General features: G+C 46.6%; 1 protein-coding gene across 2 annotated transcripts in view; it reads left to right on the forward strand.

Moving 5' to 3' along the window:
* The first annotated feature begins 551 nt into the window (after positions 1-551).
* The window catches only part of USH1G (USH1 protein network component sans), a 190,551-nt gene continuing 169,895 nt past the window's right edge, over positions 552-21,207 (forward strand). The window contains exon 1 of one of the 2 annotated variants that reach the window (XM_085617080.1): positions 552-905. In XM_085617080.1, coding sequence (XP_085473206.1) covers positions 742-905 — 164 coding nt within the window. In that variant the 5' untranslated portion in view covers positions 552-741. The remainder of the gene's footprint in view (positions 906-21,207) is intronic. The other variant, XM_085617081.1, reaches the window with a different exon arrangement.

The following is a 21,207-nucleotide window of genomic DNA, read 5'->3' on the forward strand; positions in this document are numbered from 1 at the left end:
GTCATTATGGTGTCCATGTCATGTCTTTAAACAATATTTCAGTGCATGAAATATAGAGTGTCTGTAGTGGGTGCCCATATAGCAGGAAAAATGTATCGAAACGCATAAAAACAAAGCAAATGCGATTGTCTAGGTGCTGGCCATGGTGTTGTGGTGGTTTGCTGTTTTTCTCTCAATTCTGGCCAATTTGTTACAGTTATTTTTGTAGACGTTCAGCTACTTTTCGTTGGGTGCCACCTATAATACTGGAGGTGATTTGCTGCGGGTGCTGGCCCGGCCCCTTTACTGGAAATGGTTCGCTGAGTTTCGTCGCTGGTTGTTGGATGTGGGGCTGTTGGGTTACAGAACGCCTGCTTTACTCGGCTCAGCCTGGACGCTGTAATGCTACTGCCCAGCGTTTCAGTCTCATCCTCACCCTCATATAAAGTACCACGGTTATGCTGTGGTCTATCGGAGGGGCTGTTTGAGAATATTCCTAGGCTACAGCGCTGCGTCCGCTGTCCTGTGCCCGAAGGTGCTAGGACCCGGGGATCCGCGTTGTCCACTCCCCTCCCCCGCCAGGGGGCTCGGGTGTCCCGGAGGAGGCTGCTGGCTCTCCTGGTAACAGCCTCCGCCGGGCTGCGTGACATGGTTTCGAGCTGAGGCACAGCTCTGCTCCCCGACAAGCTCATTCCGGACGGTGCCCCTCTGACGGGCACTGCCCTCTCTCGATGAGCCTGGCAGCCCCTCACACCCCTCACCATGAACGACCAGTACCACCGGGCGGCCCGGGACGGGTACCTGGACCTGCTCAAGGAGGCCACCCGCAAGGACCTCAACTCCCCCGACGAGGACGGCATGACGCCTACCCTGTGGGCCGCCTACCACGGCAACCTCGAGGCGCTACGGCTCATCGTAAGCCGAGGGTAAGTGAGGAAACGGGGTGAGCGTGGTAGTGCCGGGTGGAAGGGAGGGTGAGTGGGGACAGGTGTATGGGTCAGGAGGTCAGCTTGTGATGAAGGCGCGTGAGGGAGGTAGACACAGCGGGGTTGAGGACTGTCACTGCCTTGTTGATGGACAGCATGGAGTGAGTGAAGAGGGCACTGGTTGCCCCAGGCTTCCTTGAGGTCAGGACTGGAGTAGTCAAGACCAGCCCGATGGCCTGGCTCCACTTATTACAGCTTTCATGATGGTGTGTAGAGAACAATGGGGCTGGGTTGGAGTCAGTAAGCTAGTTTGGGGGAAGAGACTGTGACATCAGAGGTGCTCTGAAGGCGATAATGCTCGGGTGTAGCAAGGGTGCTGTCGGGTCACCGTAATGTCCACAAGGAACGTCCTCGGATGACTAATAAAATAGCAATAATTGGGATGCAGTGGGCGCCTAACTCCCCTGGGCCCTGGCACTACTGCACCTGCTGCACTATTGATACATGTATATGCCGCTGGGTGAACAGATATTGAAGAGAAAAGCAGGTGTTTCTGAAAGTCCTCTGAGGCATGCCAAGGGCCCTTGAAGCTTGTGTGGCGTGTGCAAGATGCATTGACAGGTCGGGATCTCCTCAGGAATGCAGGGCTGGGGCAGAGTCATTGACACGTTAGGAGCGTGGGAAACTGATGGGCCTGTGGTGGAGTGAATCATATGATAGGCCGAGAGGATGGTAGGGCTGACGGCGGATCTCCCCTTGCCCCTCTGGTCCTCGAGAAAGGCTCGGAAACTACATAAACCTTAGTATTTGCTGCCTACATAAGAAGTGGTGCCTACTCTATGAACAGACTCTTGGAGGTTGGAGAGAGGATGTAGCGTAATGGCCAGAGCTATTGACCTTGGAGCTGGGGAAACACGTTCGAGTCTTGGCCTTGACTCAACATCCTGTGATTCTGGGCAAATCACTTCATCGCTCCCAGCCTACCAAACATGAATGTGTTCTTGTGTAAGTAACTGGTGTCCATCTCAAGCGCCCCAATGCTTTCGGGTCGAGTTCGCGCTATATAAAACTGCAAAAAAATATAAATATATAATAAAAATAAAAAATAAATATTGATAAAGATGTCGGTCTGCACTCGGGTCCACTTAGATTTGACGTTTCCATTCGAAAACGTTGAAGCAGTACCTCCCATTGTTGTTTCCTACATACTGAATTATCCCATGCAGACTCGCATACATGGGCCTCAATAGTTGAACGTTTATCTCAGAGCCATGTTAGTACAACATATTTTAAAATTGTACTTTTCGTAAAAAAATTAGCACGTGTCACACCCATAATTCAATTACCAGCCTACGAAAGTGAAAGCTGCAAGTTCAATATAGTATCTATCAATTTCGGCAGTCCATACCCCTCAGGGCGCAGGGGCGGGGTCCCCGCTCCGTTCTGGGAGGCTGATGTGCTGGTGGGGAGTGAATGTGACGGGCCATGGGCAGACGCCCTCTGTGATCCCTGGTGATGGTGGGGACCACCCGTCCATCGCTCTTTTCATGGTGGATATTTTAGTTTAGCACTACACGTAGACACAGTTTCAGTGTCTGTAGGGTATACACTCGGTTTACTGAATCGCGCGAGTTGATTGCTAGATATTTTTAGACTGAACATGTTCGTGCTTCTGTAGTTAGTGTACCTTGAAGTTCGCATTCTGGCGTTCTTTAACTCACCCCTGTCTCAGCGCCTTATGCCGAGGAAGATAAGAATGGAGTTCACACCACGCGCCCACTCAGTCGCTGGCCTCTCTGTTCACTAACAGCACAGGTGCCAGAATGGGATTAACGGACACCCCCACTATACCCAAGAGAACTGCGCCAGACCAACTCAATCCTCTCCGCTTCACACCTGGAGGATATGTACCTCACCGACCGACAAATGGCAGTGGTACACATATGTTTTAGACCAAGCGGCACACGTCGCCGCCCTTCCCTGCAAGAAAAGCAGCGGTTCTGAAACAATTTTCAGAGTGGAGGTGCTGCCACAATGTGACGTCACTGAACTCGTAGAGACCGTGAAGCATCTGAGAGTAACACAAAGAACAAGTGTAGGAAATGAGCCAGGCCCATTTGGCAAGAGAGTGGTATGGATGTAGTATGTAGCTGGTAGTGCATTTTAGTGCACACTGTCACACATTTATATATATTTCCATAACATGATATGGTAGTTTATTGTCATTTACAGGCAGCACATTCTCCCTTGAAATGGACACCAATTTTGCACACACATACAGTTTTAATGCTAAAACCATACAGGGCACAAACAGTAATTTGTGGAAGTAATGGAATATTTGTCATTTATGCTTCACCAAGTAAAGTGTCTTGGTTTATTTTGATCCTATGCAAATCTTTTTTTCCATCACACTTTAGAATTACAAGAAAGCTCTTCATTTGGGCTTTCCTAGCTGGTAACATATTTTACTATATTTGTAAAGTTTATTTATAGGTACTCGTGTGTTGCTTCGTAAAAAATGACATCCTACATACAGCCTTTCCTACTTGGGCTGATGCTAGTCCCAATATTAACCTTCATGTCACTCTTAACTTAATTGAAACCTTCACAGAACCCTAAATATAACTCTTAGATTAGGTTTACCTTATACCTGTCACATACCTAACACTAACTCTAATCAACAGATGAGTTCAACTCTTTGTCGCACCAAACCTACAACAAAAATCACCCATCAAGTTAATTTATAAAAAAAGTTTTAAAAAAATTGCTTGTAATGCTTTTTCGTTGTGGGAGATGTCTGTAATAGCCTTCTTTGTCCTAGATTCATTGTCATGAAATAAACCTCAGATTTATTCTGTAACATGTCTTTAAGGAGGTACCTTTGTGTTCCTAATAGTTCCATTTATCCTTCACTCTTGCATTTCTTTTATGTAATGCCGTTTGTAATGTATTTATACTTCTCTGATGCTGCTTCCTAGGTTTTGAGGAGGTCGGGAGGAGTTGGAGTAGCAGTGGCGGCCAGTGATTCAGGTCGGGGGGTGACGGGACCCACATGCACAAATGCACACTCACGGACTCACACATGCACACACACACACCTCCATTCACAGCAAGCACTCACAAATTCTCATACATTCATACACACACACACACTCATGTACCAAGCATTAAAAAAAATGTACTGGGTCACAGCGGTGGTCTCGGGTTGCAGGAGGGAAGCCTTGTGGTCCGTAATGATTCGGCCTGCAGCCTCCCCTTATTGGCTGACCTTATTATGGGTCACCCAATAAGAGTAGAGTGCAGCCTCCTACTCGACACAGAGTGGAAAGGGGTCAGTGAGATTGCTGTGACAGGGTTACTGATAGACACTTGGCCCTGGGCATTTCAGGGCTTAAAATTGAAGCACCCTGGCTTGAGGCAATCAGTGACGCTCGCCCTCGTCATGAGAGGGAGGACCATCAAGCAGTGTGCCAGGCTGAGGAAAGCACACCACACCGCTAGGGCTGTGATATCTTCAGCCCGGCAAAGTTCAGCTCAGGCAGCCAGGCAGCTGCACATTTAGTGCAAGTACCACACCTGGCTGCCTGACCTGAACCTGAAGAATGTCTGTCAGGCTGACAGACACTCTTGATGTTTGGAAAAAGGAGGGGGTGGGGCCCCTCGACCCGTAAGGACGGACGGACTATAGAGCAGTAAACGTGGTGATACCAGATGGAGTTACAATTCATTGCACTTTTGGTAGAAGGTGATGAAGACGGTCACAATCCCTTCGTTTAGAGGCATATATTGCACAAAGTAAGGATCAGGGTCATCTCACATTGAGGAAAAGGCCGCCTTTACATTGCTCCTGACATTTCTGAAGTCTTCTTCTGCACAAAGAAGCAGGATTGAGCTCCAGAGAATGGGGCTGTGTGTGCAGAGCTCTAGTCCAACTGATTGTACTTTGTGGGACGGAGTGCGTATGGCCATGCAAAGTATTTTGTACTAGGCAGAGGACCTTAAAGAGAGAATGTGCCTTAGCCAATAGCCAACGTGGTGCAATAAGATGTGGAGCTCTGATCAGGTCTCTTCGGCTCAAGAAGGAGACAGGCTGGGTGGTTTGGGCTTTACGTCTGCAGTTTAGTCATGGTATTGGCTGGTAACTCCATCTAGATTGAGATGCAAAAGCCAATGCAGGGCAGGGGCACTGTGAGGAAAAGGGTGATTTGCTGTGGTGAGAGCACCAGGATGAATATCACCTGCAGAAGACGCAGGTAGTAGACAGATTCTTTGTAAGGGAATTGGCGAAATTTTGGTCACTCTGCGTTACTCTTCAACTTGGAGCTCTGTCCAAGTTTCACCAGTCACTGCGCGGCGGAATTTTTCCTCCTGCGAGGCTCCAGAAAAGGCAAACTGGCGAGTACGAACAAGATTTGGCATCCCCTAGCGTGATTTTCTGTTGCACGCAGTTGCGGTCAGAGGGTTTCTGCTCGAGTAGATTTGCTGCTGCTTGATTTTCTGCTTGAGTTGCAGCAAAATCAACTGGAATGGCAGTGCTCTTGTGCAGTGTGCACTGATTTGTCAGTGCCTCGCGCACCACCCACACTAAATTACAGCATGAGCAGTGCAAGCTGCATATGTTCCATCCACTGGTTGAATTCTGCAGAATCTCGCATAGTTTTGACTTAACTCAGAGCAATTCTGCAGAGTGAAACTGTGTGAGTTCCGCCCAATCCTAATGCATTGTCACTGTTGAGTGGGGAATGAATAATAAACAAGCATTGGCATAGCCAATAGGTCTCGCCTTTGGGACCTTGTAAGTTTGTGGCCATGAGCACATTATTAGGGGGGCTACAACATCTACTGATGCTTCACATGCCACTAGTGAATGGGGGAGTGAGAGCCGCCAATCAAGCCAGGATGGGCTTGTACAGGCCACAAGAGAGTGAAGAAACTGCGAGGGTCAGGTATTATACTATAGAAGGGCGGATGGAACATGTGGTGCCATTGTAATAGTAAGAGATACACTAACACAATCCCTTAGGGAAAACAGAGAAGCTTTGTACAAAATCCATCAGTAGTTCAACAGCTGTTGTAAACAGACAACTGAGTTGTAATTTTTTTAAAATAATTTGTGTGGTGAATACTAAAATGGCAATACGGTCATTTATAATGTAGGGCCTTTTTAGGGGCTTCAAATGTTTAATTCTTGTAGCCAGCCCTTTAGGTGGGGTGGTCTCTGAAAGGGGCGTGGCTGATGAACTTAAGGGTGTGGCTTAAAAGTACTTAAGCTAAAAATCATCTGTGCTTAGTTAGCATAGTGTGCCGCCCGACTGGTATTTTGCTTCTTCCGTCATTGCATCCAGATATATAATACAACAAGTAACATTACACCCACAAGAAGCCTGGAATATTGGCTTAGTCAATAGCTGTTAGTTGCATAGGATAAAAAAAGCAACAACTGTGTCTTCGTTGTATATAGAACATTGAAAATGCTTCAATTCTAAAATGATGCGGGCGTGAAAGAACTACAACCAGTGTCTTTGAAGTTACATCAAAGGCAATGCAGAGTTAAGATTTTTTTTCCACTGAGGGTGAGTGGAGGGGGACAGAGAAGCTCATGGTGCTTTAAAGTAACACAGAGAGCGTGACAAAGGAAAGCATAGAAGGGAGGCCACTGCAAAAACACGCAATATACTCTTGGCAAATCAGGTAAACGTAGGTAATGTAATTGGCACGCACGTAAAGCGCTCCGATACCATTAGGTCGGGTTGAGGTTGCACTATATACATTAGTGCAAAAATAAATGTCGCCATAAACATGTTTAATACCTGAAAGCAAGGAAGGGGGGGCAGCAAACTGGGGCTGCTGGGGTCCCGTGGAGGTCAGGGTGTCCTGCACTTTCTGATAGCTGTTGAAAGCAGCAGCCCCGCTCCAATCCCTATGTGGTGAGTGCAGAGCAGTTTCAGCAGCAGGTAGAGCTCTGGGCTGCAACTCTTTGTCCCACTCGCAACCATGCACACAGCCCCCGTGCCCAGGCTCCAGCAGCAGGAAGCCACTGGCACAAATAGCCAGCAGGGGGTCCATGCATCCCAGCCCCCCAAACGGTTTACCTGCCGGAGGCGTCACCTGCCGAGGATCACGCATGCAGATACGGTGCTGGGAAGGGCCTGTTCAGACAGTCCTGTGTGAAAGGAAGCAGACACGGCTGTCACAGGAGTGACGTGGCTCACCTCCTCACGGCCACCCGCTGGGATGGTCCTTCATGTTGTGAATTGCAGGCCCGTGCCAGAGGAGCCTGAGTCCCGCAGACATCCTGTGTTCGGTGCACCAGCGCGTGGGTGTCAGTGTCCAGCCGTGGGCTGCGAGAAGGCACCTCAGTACACACCCGCGTGCACCCTCTGAAGAGCCGCGTGAGGTGTGAGATGCGCTGGAGTGGCAGCAGGCCCATCCGGCCTTTAGTAAGTAACGTACTCTGAGACCACGCTAGGGCCACCCCCCACTCTCTCCGACGATTCCGTGCTGCTGTGTGTTTTTTCCTGTGTTTGCAGGCAAGTTTTATTATCTTCAGGTCAGACGCTACGCTTTTCGCATGTTTAGTACTTGGCATCAGAAATTATTCCCAGCTAAAGTCCTTTATCTGCTTCTACCGCTGGCCCTTCCATATCCTAGCTTTTCCCCTCCTGCCTCACAATATGCCGCCTTATCATGCCCCACACACCATGCACAGCTGCCAAGGGTTTGGATTGCTCATGTAGGACATTTTCAAAGGGGGTCGGAGGGCTTCTTACGGCAATCCAGCTTTCTCGGAGACACAGTGGTGCGCATGTCACACACAGCGCAACAAAAGCAGGAGGAAGCAGCGCCTTAATAAAATAAATAAATAATACAAATACGAACAAACTAATAGCAAACAGTGTCGGGCGGAAGGTGGCGGTTGGACGTCACAACACAGGGAGATCAATTGAACTGGGAGCAGCGCCGTGTGCCAAATGTAAACCCGAAGCTGAAAACTCACAAGCAGCTGGGAATAACGATGGACAGCAAAAGGCCGTGGGAGTGACAAGTAAAACAAAGTGCCTACATCGAGTAATAAAGGTGAGTGTGTAACGCCTCCAGTAAAGCATCCAGTCCAGGTGGGCGGGGCTAAAACTGGACACGGTGGTAACCAGGAGGGACTTAAAAGCCTCACAAAGAATAGGAAGCCAGGGTTTAGCATATAGAATGACGCTAGCAAATCAAAATAAGGGGTGGAGCCTACACTCCACTTCTGTAATCGTATCAATTACAAGAAGCCCTCGCATGGCGAGAGCAGCGCATGCGCGCTGCTAACGCCAGACGAGACCTAAAAAAGGAGGCTCAACGTATGCAATACCAGCGTGGGAGTCATAGAGGATCCATCACTGACAGCTAGTCCAGGGGAATGATAGAGGGTTTACCAGTAGCGGCTCCTTCACTAAGGCGGAGGAGCATCTGCTGTGCAGCAGTAAAAGAAAGGAAACATAAAATGATAATAATGCAATGTGATTATCATTTTATTCTTCCCTACTGCGGCAGCAGGAGGGTGGGCTGCTCTGCTGACAGAGCAAGGGAGGAGGGGTGGGCACACTAAAGAGCGCAGGATGCTTTGACCGCCCCTCTCGTGCCGGCTAAACAGTCATGCATAATTTAGCATGTTCTCCATGCAGGCTGCATTACAGTCTGCATGGAGGACATGTCCAGGCCCCCAGTTCCCGTTAGAGCACCGAAACACGGCGTTCAGACCAATCACAGCATTGCTGCGCTGTGGTTGGTTTAGGGGAGCCAATCACCACACCACTTTGCAGCGTGGTGATTTGCTCTGGGGAGCCTGGCCGCTTCCTGTTCAGTGGACGAGAGATAACATGGGACAGTGCGACGAGGAGGTAAGTGATTATTTCTTTTTTTTTCAATTATATTTCCTTACCACCTCACCCCACTGCCACACCACCCCAGATCCGTGCTGGCCGCCACTGGAATTTACTTTGGATAATGAGTAGTACTGGCATGCATGTTTTTTTTATCCACGAGCAGCTGATAAGGCAGCAGGAGCAACTGAATCCTTTTACAGAATGTCATTAGTTTGAATACAAAAAGTGCCAATGCACACATAGGATAGCAAGGATAATGCTACAGACATATCAGTGTGGCATGAGATGCGGCATGAGATTCCATATAAGACAGAACGAGGAGCTCATCAGACATGGGATGATGCAGGTGAACGACGACTTAAGTGGGATCGGACTAAAACTCATGATCAGACCTCTCTATAGGGCATGCATTGTGTATAATGATACAAAACAATGTGGGCATGAGATGAGGCAGAGACCCAGATATATAGGGCATGCAATGCATGACGAGACACAACAATCTGTGAATGGGATGAGGCAGAGCAATAAGGTACATGAGCGCTGGGATTTTTGAATATGCGGGCCAGAGATCCAGGACACGACAAAGCAACGGGCTCATGAGGTACTTAATAAGGCACAGCAAAGGTGGTCTCAGACATGTCATGAAGTGTGGAATGGGGGTTTAGGAGGCGGATGCTGCTCATTAAGGACTGTGTGATTGAAGAGAGGTGTTTGGAGAGGATAGATGCTGTTGATCCCCTTTGCCCTCACCCAACCTGTCCCACTACTCATTGGCTTTAAGCACTTTTTTGGGTGGACGAAACATGTGTCTGTGTATATTTGTGTTTATTTTTAGGCATTTATAATGTGCTGTTCTTCAATGACTTACAAGTAAAACAACACAACCATAAAGCTTAAAAGAGTAACATAACACAAGCCTCACAGTAGAACTTCAGGGAACTGCTCTTGCATGTGTGTTTACTCAAGTCAAGGTGAAGGAGTTGGCTTGTATTACAGGCAGGGGGTTGTTTAAGCTGGCTACATGTGTGGACCTCTTGCTCGTGAGTCCCCTTCTGACAACCATAGAAGAGGCAGTAAAGCGACTGGCCCCTATGGTTGGGATATGTAACCAGGAGTCTAAGAAGGATGATCCTAGCCGGCCCCTAATACAGATGTGGTTTGATAAAGAGTGCGTAGACGCCAGGAAGAAGTTGAGGAAAGCAGAGAGGACGAGGCGCTTCAAGGTGAACTCCAGTGGAAGAGAGGGGCACATTAACATGAAGAAGGTGTATGAGGCCCTGATTAGGGCTAAAAATCAGGCTTTTTACCAATCTAACTGGGATCTTATGATTAATTCCCCCCAGGATAAACATATGAGTACGTTCTGGAAGTTAGTCCTGAGGGGGTGTAGTAATTTGAATTTCCCCCTATGGTGCACAGTTCCAGAAAACGCTTGGGTTATCTACCTAATTAATATCTTTAAGGCGAGGTAGACAACTGTGAGAGGTAACTGACCCCAATAGGAAGAGGGTTCATTGGGCTCATTTTCAGTACAGGCTAAACTGATATCTTCCCTAAGCTTAATAAAAGCAGTGGGCTGTATGTAACATTCCTGCAATTGTCTTAAAGTCAAAATCTATGTGGTGGGCTGCCTTCTTCTCCAAAGCCTCTGTAGCAATAAGAAAGCCTGGTGTATTCGCTCCAAGCTGGAAGGGTGCAATAATTAAACTGATACACAAACAAGCATTAAAAGTGCAATAGGTCTCGCCTTTTATTAAGTTAAAGCCATTTGCTTTGCTATACAATACCATTAGCAAAGCAAATGACTTTAACTTAACCAAAGGCGAGACCTGTTGCATTTTCAATGCTTGTTTACATTCCTGCTGGCAACCATGCCTAAAGCACGAAGATCATCACTGTTAGTAATCTTGCGTATGGTGGCCAGTAATCTTGTCTGATGTGGTTACTACTACATCTCTAAAAATATAAGTAGCTCAGGAGGATTTTCATTGAACACAAGTAGCTCTCACTACAGAAAAGGTAGGAGACCCCTGTCCTAGAGCAACGAGTAAAATAGGCAGACAAGGTAGGTTCCTCTAATACACAACAAATTGTTTCATCCAAAGATGGCCTCCTTTGTTTCAGGGAAGTGTGATACTCCAACAACGGCGAAGGAAGTGGTTTCAAGCACATGAATCTCAGTATAAACCTCCAAGACAGTGGTACAGAAGCCACAGAAAAATACTCAATTGTGTCTAATAAGATATTGAGCAAAGTTGTGGCAGCCTCTTATACAGAAATACTAAGAGCCACAGATGCAATATTTTGTTTTGTCACTATCTAGCTTCCCAAGCCCACTTCTTGACAAATGCTGCCAAAATCAGTTGTGTGATAATATATTTTTGTTTTCCAGATAAAAAAGGGAGCGTAAGGTATGGGTGTGAGATATGTGGAAGGGGGGAGGGTGTGTGTGACAGAGAGAGAGAGAAAGAGAGAGAGCTGTGTGTGTGCGATATGTGGAGTGGGGTGTGTGTGTGTGTGTGTGTGTGTGAGAGAGAGAGAGTTGTCTGTGTGAAGTGTGTGGAGTTGTGTGTGAGGAGGTGTGTGGAGTTTGTGTGTGAGGAGGTGTGTGTGTGTAACGAGGTGTGTGTGAGAGGAGGGGTGTGTGTGTGTGTGTGTGTGTGTGTAAGGAGGTGTGTGTCTGTGTGTGTGTAAAGAGGTGTGTGTGTGTGTGTTTGTGTCTGTCTACTACTGTCTTACAAAACTGGAGGGTCGCCGAGTTCCGGGAATATCCTTTGTTTTTACTTTACAAGTTGCTTTCAGGTCAAACACAGCGTTAGCCATTACTTCCAGCTTCGCTAGCTTAATCTTTTAAGAAGGTTACTTTAAGGCGAAATGTTCGGGTTCTCGGTACACAGGTTCTCTTGATTGTACAACAAAGTGTGCTAGCCATCTGGCCAAATATTTTCCAAAGGAATGAATGGCATCTGCAAAGGGTATTGACAGAATTTGTAATACCAGGTTTATAAAAAATATATGACAACGATCTGTAAATTATCAACAGATGCAAAACAGCTGAACTAGACGATGAATTGTTCTAGGTTGTACTAAAACCCGCCGTGCACCAGCTGTAAAGTTCTAAGCTGAAGCCAGATATGAAGATTGGCTGCTGAACTTTGTGAATTATTCATGTGTTCCTCTACGTTAACTTTTATAACAAGCATAGAGTTTTTATTGAGAGAGGGAGACAGACTTGGGAACACTTGAGGCCATTGAGGAGTGCTTTAGGTCCAAGTGCTATGGCTCGGTAGGTCTCGATTACGAAGAGTTTGGTTCAGAGTGTCTCTACTCCCAGCACTTTGGATCTTGGCTCTTACGAAGACCGAGAGGCCATGTCTGGGCTGGTGCCGCGGTTGACATAGATGCACATGGGATCGAGGAGGACTTGCGTCTAGACAGGGAGGAGGGCGCCTCGTCCAGTTCAAATGTTCTGTTCCGACCAAGGAGGTGAGGCAGTGGTGGACCAGAGGCCTCTGATAAGGCATGGGAACTGGAAAGTAGTGCCTCCCAGGCGTGAGTGGTATGCGGGAGAGTAGTACTCATTGGGGTAACCTTCAGCTGTGGAAGCTGAGCCAACGGGAGCCACTCTACTTCTACATCAGCATCTGAATCAGTGCTTTCCAACGAAAACATATCCTCTATCTCGACACTGGAAACGCCTGGCAGCTACGGATCTTCATCCCGGTCTCCAAGGAACTCTGGAATATATTCTTCCTACTGGTGATGCACCATGGAAGCCAAAACGATGCGACGTCAATTCCAAACCATCTTCTTGCTTCAAAATGCAAGGTGCTCCGCACAAGAGTTTGCAAACTTCATGCAGGTCTGTCCTCTGATATTTTGCAAGGCAAATGTGAAACAGAACGAAGTCCTTTCCATCACGTGCATATTCTCGGTCTCGGATAGTGGTCTGAGGGACTGAGCCCCGTATTGTAAGAGCTGGTGACTGCGGGACAGAGTCGAATGAGTATGAAGCGGTGGGGACTGACAAGTATGCAGGACTGTTGATGCAAATGCCGAGAAAACGGATTAGAGGGCCCGGCGAAACACCACACTGCATCTAACCGAAGTTCACAGACACGTCGGAACCAGACAGCAGAGAAAAAACTTTTTGATAATAGATCCCAAGCCTATGTGCATTACCAGAGATAGGTGAAGACCGTCTCAAAAGTACATTATTTGGTTATCATAAACATCAAAGCATACACAAGTAAGTAAAATATACATATACATCACATTGTAAAATAATCACATAATAAAGAATAAAAAAAATGTGGTTGCTAATACTAACATTGTAGAGAGACTACTCGTAGGCATCCACAAGCTATTCTTTATCAATCTGGTCAAGTGTTCATAGGCTGGTTACTTTTTTACGACTAAAAACAAGTTAAAATTACTCATCATAGAATAAAACATTATATGTTTACACCAGCTGGACAATAAGTCTAAAAACAAGAACCAATCCTGATGTACTATAGTGCAGAGTCAGCTAAGTGCTTTAAGTTTAGAAATCTATTAGTGCAATATCAAAAAGTGCAAATTTTACAAGGTGCAAAATATCAATATAGTTCCAGCATTCCCAAAATATCAATATAGTTCCAGCATTCCAACCATAAACAGTACATAAATAACGTTGTTTATGAGCAGTCCCATAGAGTTGAGTGAGATAAAAACTTTGCACGCTTATCCACTAGAGGGCAGCACATCACAAGTTAAGCGTAAATTCTGGGCCGTAATTTAAACAAAATGGAGTCGGCCTGTCCACATCGGTGTGCGCGTGCACATCTCTGTCCATCGGTACGCGTGCATATTCAGCTTTGGCTGAATCGATTACAAAAGGCTCTCGCATGGCGAAAGCAGCGATGCGCTGCTAACGCCAGGCGAGACCTAAAAAGGTAGACGGATCTTCCTAGCAATTTTCGCTTGATAAGTCTGCTTGCTGTCTGTGCTAAATTGTACTGAAAGGTAATCCTAATTTCTTTTAAGAATTGTATCAAGTGAAATGATATGGTCGCTATGGAGCAAGGCGGCTTCAAGCAAGGGCACTCTACGGTCGATCATTGTTTCAGCTCGTGGGCCCTGGGGCAAAAGGCGATGGAAACATCAGGAAATGTGTACTGTTGTTTTGTCGACTTTAGCTCAGACTACGACCATGTTGAATGTAGTATCCTGTGGGACAAGCTGTAGAAACTGAAAATACACTCCAGCTTACTTGTAAATTAATCCTTCAGGAATTGCACTCACAGAACTGAGCTCAGGTAGAACTTGATTTAAATGGGTCCCTATCGAAAAGATTACCTTTAGAAAAATGGTCAAAGGCAGGAATGTGTTTTGCACCCACGCAGTTTTTCCTGTTCCTTGCTGACCTCCCTGGAGCATTGCTTCTACCAACTCCTTTTCTCCGAAAATTGGGGGTAGGCACATTTCATGCCTCCTTTATGCGTATGACCTGACCATTTTGGATTTGACCCAAGTAGGCTTACATCGGAAATTGGCTAGATTTAGTAGTTATTATGAAGACAACAAACTTGAGTTAAATATGGAGAAAAACAAAATGATAGCCCTTTGGGAAAAATTTGAAACCTTTCAAATGGTATCTGTGGAATAGGAGGGTGATAATCTTGTATAGATACTTAGGCATGATGTTTACAAAGAAGTTGAACTGGACTCTACACAAAGAGTCAGTGGAACGTGGGTGGCTCAACAATAGAAGGATTAATTTGATTCACGAATAGCTTTGGCACCGCGTGGAATCCCCTCTTAACTGGTTACAGTACTATAGTACCCGCTCAATGCATTTATGGGGCTGAGTTACTGACCTTAAGTTTGGAGGCAAAAAGGGGCAAGTGTGGGGCTAAATATTTGAAGAAATTGTTAGGCCTTCCAAATGGCGCAATTGCCCCAGCGATAAGATTGGAAGGGGATCTGCAGGCCAGGAATTACTTGGTCTACAAATCAACCCTGCGATTTTGGGACAACTTTGGTCGTCTGAGGTTCTGAAGGTATCAGCCTTCTGTGCTAATGAAATTGTTAAGAGTGACCTCAAATGGGCAGCGCAAGTCAGAAATAGACTAAGGAAAATCTCTGCAGCCCTAAACATTGCCAAATGTGAGTTGACTGAGGCTTCTCATCCTTCGAAAAGTGAATTAAAAGAGGAATGTAGAAGAGCGTCTAGACTCCGGGATGTGAAGTATGTAATGGGAAGGCCTCAGCCAAATATATGTTGGGATCCTGGGAAAATCAGAGGGTATTCTCATTTATATACACACTCCCAGATGCTCAGCTTCAGGTACTACTACTAAAATTCCGGGTTGCACTGGCCGGAAAAATTTGATGCACTTTTATGCTCTGAGAATATCTGCAGGTGTGGGTTAGGGTTTGAATGTCCATTTTTTAACTAGAATGTCTTCACTTTTATAAGGCTCGCTGTTTGATTTTAAAACTTCTTTTTATAAAATATATTATAAGACATCATAATGAAGCACTTGCACTTTTGGTAAATTTGGAATTTTTAGATGTAGGATGTGCCCTAGCAACAATTTTAAAATTGAGCTTGGGATAATGTGGCGATGACTACAGTTTGAAGATATTTAATTTATTTATGTTTGGAATTTTTGTATAGCGCGAACATGGCCCGAAGGCATCAGAGCACTTTATGGCAGTAGCATGATACAAGGGTCGAGCAAGTTAGAGTTACAAAAATTACATTCAGACATATTGCATCTGTAACTGCAGCCAGGACAAATGCAGCCGTTGGACAAGAGATGTACACAGTTCAAGCATTGATTAAGATGGTGGGGGGGACACAATGAAGGTGGTGCGTCTACTGGATAGAGACCTTAGGTATGGTCATGGGTGATTAACCCAGGTGTCTGTCAAATAGGAGGAGCTTGATGTCCTTTTTAGGTCTCGCCTGAGCCAGCGCTTTAGCGCTGCTCTCACGAGAGCTTTAGTAAACGGGGGGGATTTGGAAGTGCAAACTAGTGCTTTCCGGCCTCCAAATACAGTGCATGTGCGCTGGGTGCGCGCACCATTTGGCAGCCTGCGTGATCATTTCGTGGCCGCTTTGATGTTCTCAGTGAGCCGTGCGGCCACTGAGAACATCAAAGCGGCCGCGAAAGTGCTCACCATTTGCCAGCCTGCATGCCTCTCTCCCCTACACCCTCCCTTATCCCACTTCCTTATAGCGCGAGGAGCTGTCTATCCCTAGCGCGCGCTTCAACGTTCCTCCCCGACCACGGAGTGCGACTCGCGGCCGCGCGTCTTCCACAACTCCCGGGCTTGTTCTAGTACCCGTGCATATTTTTCTCTGCTCTGTCCCTCTAAGTACCCCCAACCCATCCCTTCTGCGGCCACTGCTGCTGTGTGGAAGGGTATATATGTTTATAAACTGCTACTTTACCAATAATCTAGTCTTAGTAACAGTCGCAATAAACTAACCACTGAGACCTGGACTGAATATAAACTGAATACAACATATTGTCTGTGATCACTAACTGACACTCAGCAGCATCATCACAGGTACAGTGTATGGAACAGCAGCCCATGCTTTCTTCACACATACATGAGGCACACCACATGCAGGAGTTGTGCACGCTTTGTTTGGAGGCAGAACAGGTACAATACACCCAGCTGTGCCAAGAGTCAAACGGAACAGTTTCAGCCCAGCAGATGCAAAATCCTCTCCCAACTCAGAACAAACTTAGAAAGGGTAACAGTCAAAGCTTCTCTTACATGAAAATATGCATGTCACTGTCACAGACATCTAGAGTAAAACTGTTAACGATGCAGAGACTCGAATCCCGTTCCCAACGTCCAAAGTCGGCAGCTCCGGAGGTTACTCCAGTCTCTCTCCTGCTAGACATCAGTGTGTTTGGCTGCAACTTTCATATTGTTTTCCGCCCTCGCTTAAAGCGAGCAGTCAATGGAAAAGCCTGCTTCCGGGGCTGGCCTTGATTATCCTTCCAGCGCCATGCAGCCAATCTATCTTTTTACCTCCACCCAGGCCTACTCCCCCCGCCGATATCCTGCTGTCCATACTAGGCGCCTTCATAGCAACATAGCGGTAGCTTAAGTCGAGAGCTCCCGTAGGCGGGAGGGTTTGAGGCTCACCGCAATCCAGTGCAGCTCCCATGTGCGGGGGGCGCCCCTGAGACCACAGAGGCTGCTCTCACCTCCAGGTTGTGCCGTCAGAGACCGCACAGATCGCTCTTGACTTTAAGAAAGCCCCATCGCTGTTAGGAGACCCGCAAATTCACCCCACAAGGGTTTGTGAAGGCGGTGCGTTTACTCACAAGGTAATAACTTTCACTCGCACCGCAACTGCAAATTTTTACAGTTTGCGATATCTTTTGTAGCACCAGTCACCTTAACTGGAGTTAATTTCAGCCACAGCTCCTGCCTCCTAGGGGCATGGATATTTAATTCATTCAGGTACCGCCGCCAGCAGCGAGTTGTGTAATGTTGCAATCTTCGCGTTGCGGAGCAATAATTTTCTAGCAGTTTAACTCGCCATCTTTGTTTATGCCACAGCTTCTGCCTTTATTAGGCACAGCTGTTTTGACCATTACGGTTGCAGTGGCTTATTTAAGCAGGACCCACGGAGCCTACTTCTTTTCGTGCACTATTTTTCACTTTGTGCCCGTGTGAATGGCTGGTGCCGAGGCATTTTACTACCCCACTGCCTAGAGGTGATATGGAACTGATTTCTTCGCATGCAGTGATCATTAAAGAGGAGCATCAAATTATTTCCGCCGAGCTTCTAGAGCCACGGCAACGCTGGGCTGAGCGGGTGTGCTGCAACCCGCACCGCCTCAGCTGGCTCAACCCTTGACACTAACCCTTTAACAAGCATTGGCATAGCCAATAGGTCTCACCTTTGGGACCTTATAAGTGTTTAGCCATGCAACAGTTGAAGATTTTTGAAGATGGCTATGCTGGTTGCTGGCGAAGAGAGGGAGGTGAGGAGTTCCGGATTCTTGTGGCACTGCCAGAGAATGACTGGCTCATATACTGTTCTCAATTGAAAGTGGGTGGTTCCAGGAGCAGGGATTGGGCATTTCTATGACCCCTATTTGCTCCAGAGATTTACAGTTTCTCACTTATATAGGATGGTGAAGATGCGTGCAGTGCTCCGTGGGTAATGCAGGCAGTTTTGAATTTGGCCTGTGTTTCGATGGGAAGCCATTAGAGAGTTGGCAGGACTGGGGAAATGTGGTAAACAATTTTTAGACCCAACACGAAGTGCGCTGCTGCATGTAGAGTTGCTCACAGTGGGCCTTGATGAACTTTGGGAATGCTTGAGTGAAGAGCAAGTCTGTAATCTAGTCTAGATGGGACGAGAGACTGCACCACTGTTTCGAGGTCTTGTTCGTGGATCAGTTGTCTGATGCCCCACAACTGCCTGAGTTGGTGTTGTACACTTTTGGCCATGGCTGTGGAGGTTTAGATTATTGTCAAGGGTGATACCAAGGGATCTAGCACTCTGGACAAAGGCAGGTCAGCCGTCCATGGCTGGAAAGTTGGCCATCCATTGGTGTACTGGGGTTTTTAATTTTTGGAGGTGAGATCAAAAGAAAATCAGTTTTAGCTGGGTTGAGTTTTAGATGATGGTTAGACATCCATTTTGCACTTGATGGGATCCTGATTACATGTGTAAAGGCTGAGGGCAAGACACGTTATATAATGTCACAAGTTCTTGTAAGACCAATGTTTATGGTGGATTTTAAGGTTTGTGGTTTTGGATTGTTTGTGGGTGCGGGGGTTCAAGTAATTTTTATGTCTTTTTGATGTGTGTTATTGAATTATTGATTTAAAGGCAGTGTCTAAACATTAATATAATCTTGACTTAACTTGACACCATGTGTGAATCTTCGGCCTGTCTCTTTATCCTGCTTCGATCCGGAAGTAATGGGAACAGGGGCAGCTCCTCCGTTATGGTGGAGGAATGTCGCCCCACTTGATGGCAGCAGAGGCAAACACTTGAAAAATAAAATGATAATAAACCAATTTTATTATTAATTTATTTTTCTTCTTACCTGTAGCTGCCAGCGGCACAACAGCAGTGGGGAGGCAGCGTGATGGGCACTACTGAGTGTGCATGACTGTTTGGCCGGCTGCCTTAGGCCGGCCAAACCATCAAGCACAGGCTCCCGGGCACAGTCTGAGTGCCGAACCATGGTGCTCAGACCAATTCTAGTGCTGCTCTTGCATGAGAGAAGCATCAGGAAGTGCCATCTGGGAGCCCGCGCAGTGTTTTCAGCCCGGGACTGCATTGGGAGAGGAGCAATGAGGCAGGTAAGATCTTTATTTAATTTTTTATTTTGTCTGTACCCAAATCCTCCCGCCTCACTGCATCGGATCCTGTGTAGCCGCCACTGAATGTGAATGCATCTCATGCCTTTCTCAGTGCATGGAAGGTTTCTGTTCTGCTCTAGTTACACCTCAAGTTAGCTGCAAGTTCTTGCATAGCTTCCGAAGTATCAGGGTGACCTCTTTATTGTGTCTTGCTCTATAAAATTCCTCTGCTATCAGCATATAAAGTCTATAGCGCAGACTTGAGACTATCTCTAGAGTTGTGCAGTAAAAAGGTTTTTATTTCATTTTTTTCTTCCTTTTTTGGACACATTTAGAAATCCATTTCACTCAAGTGCCAGGATTCTGTGGTTAACCTTTTGTGTTTAGGTTGCTAGTCTCCCCATTTTCATGGCCATCTTGTCTTAGTTATTGAACATGCTAGCTTTCAAATAGCTGTTCGTATCTTGCATTGTACTTTTGGTTTTTCCACTTTCTTGCCCTTTCTATTGGTCAGTTTCCTAGAAAGTTGTTTTTAAGTTTTGGGTAAGACAGTGCTGCCTGATGCAAGACATTTTGTTAGCCTACAGGAGACCTGAAGCCTGCCCATTACTTAACCATTGGTTAGGTTTATTGAGGCTTTCATTAGCTTGCTTCCTCTTCTTGGGCTTGTCCCTCCCCTTGACATGGTGTTCTTCAACTGATCATTTTCAGGTGCTATCTTTTTCTTTATTTCTCTCATGTAGGTCTTCGCGCTCTCAATGCCCATGTGCTCCCCCCACCTTTGTGTGCTTATCCAACTCTGTGTTGCTTTTCTTCCAATGTACTTATTTGCCACCCACTGCAATGTGCTCTCTCCCATTTATTTGCTTCCTCAAATTTCCTCTCTCTCTCCATTTGCTCCCCTTTCTGTGTTCCTTCCTGCGCACACCATGTTGCTTCTCTCAACGTGTGCCCCCTATTTGCTTGGCGCATTCACCCCTGCTGCTTCTGCCCTCAGTGTTTCCCCTTACATTCTTTTTTGTTCACCAACCGGCAAACAGAAAAAAAAATGATGGTGTCATTTTGTAGGCATGCTTATGCTTGGGGCTGGCCTCATATGGGTATTCTTTTCTTTGTTTAAAGCCATGCTGTACATCAGCGAGGATACTGTAGAACATGGCTAGAACAATTGGCTAAAGCCAATTGGTTCCAAAGGCACGACCTATTGCCTTTGCCAATATTTGTTACTGATGTGCTGCCTCCTTCCCTTCTTTTTCTTTATTTTGTGTATCTTATGTCATGTGTTTGTTCTTTTGTAAGGATTTACAAGTATGATAATTGAAAGCTCATTTGGTATAGTTGTGTATCTTTTGTTTATTTTAGTCTTATAATAGTCAGTCTTTAATGTAGTCAATTTCTTTACATGCTGGTCTCCTACTCTTGGTGTACAAACTCTAGGCATGAGGGCTTCCTGTATGCTTGCTAAGCTATATCCCCGTAACATATACATGGTTAATAAAGTTGTATCTTACATTTTTTCATGGGTAGTTCACAACCGTTTTAGACCCTGAATACGAGCCCCATTATGAGTAAGGTGGTCTGACCACCATTGTAGCGTGGATGCCGCCAGAGAACCGCCATTCCCTGGTGAAGGTGCGGCGGTATGAAGGCACCGGTGTGCTTGGCAGGAACGTCATCGTACCACCAAGCATATTACAAGTTTCCTCTCCACCAAGGTGTTCATGATGGTTTCTCCTCCAGGAAAACCGTGGCGGAGAGGAAACAAAGGGGGCCCCAAAGGACCTCCTTGTGCCTCTGGGCCCTGGGGTGCATGCAGAGGGCACAACATGTGCCCCCCTCTGTGCATGCACCACAGGACTTTACAGTCCATACCGTGCAGGAACTTTTTTGGGCGTTCCCATTGCGGTGCCCATTTCCAGAGGCATTGCCATGGGACCACAAAAAAAAGCCCGCCAGACACGAGAAACCTTCATAATCTGGCGTGCAGCCCGATCACGGGTTTGGTGGTGCGGGAAAAGGCCGCCGGAATGGCGGTCCGCTCCCACACCTCCAAACGCGTAATCAGGCTCTTAGTGTTCTCCAGGATGATTTCATAATTT

This window comes from Triturus cristatus, chromosome 7 (genome assembly GCF_964204655.1).
Source record: "Triturus cristatus chromosome 7, aTriCri1.1, whole genome shotgun sequence".
In the NCBI taxonomy this organism is placed as follows: Eukaryota; Metazoa; Chordata; class Amphibia; order Caudata; family Salamandridae; genus Triturus; species Triturus cristatus.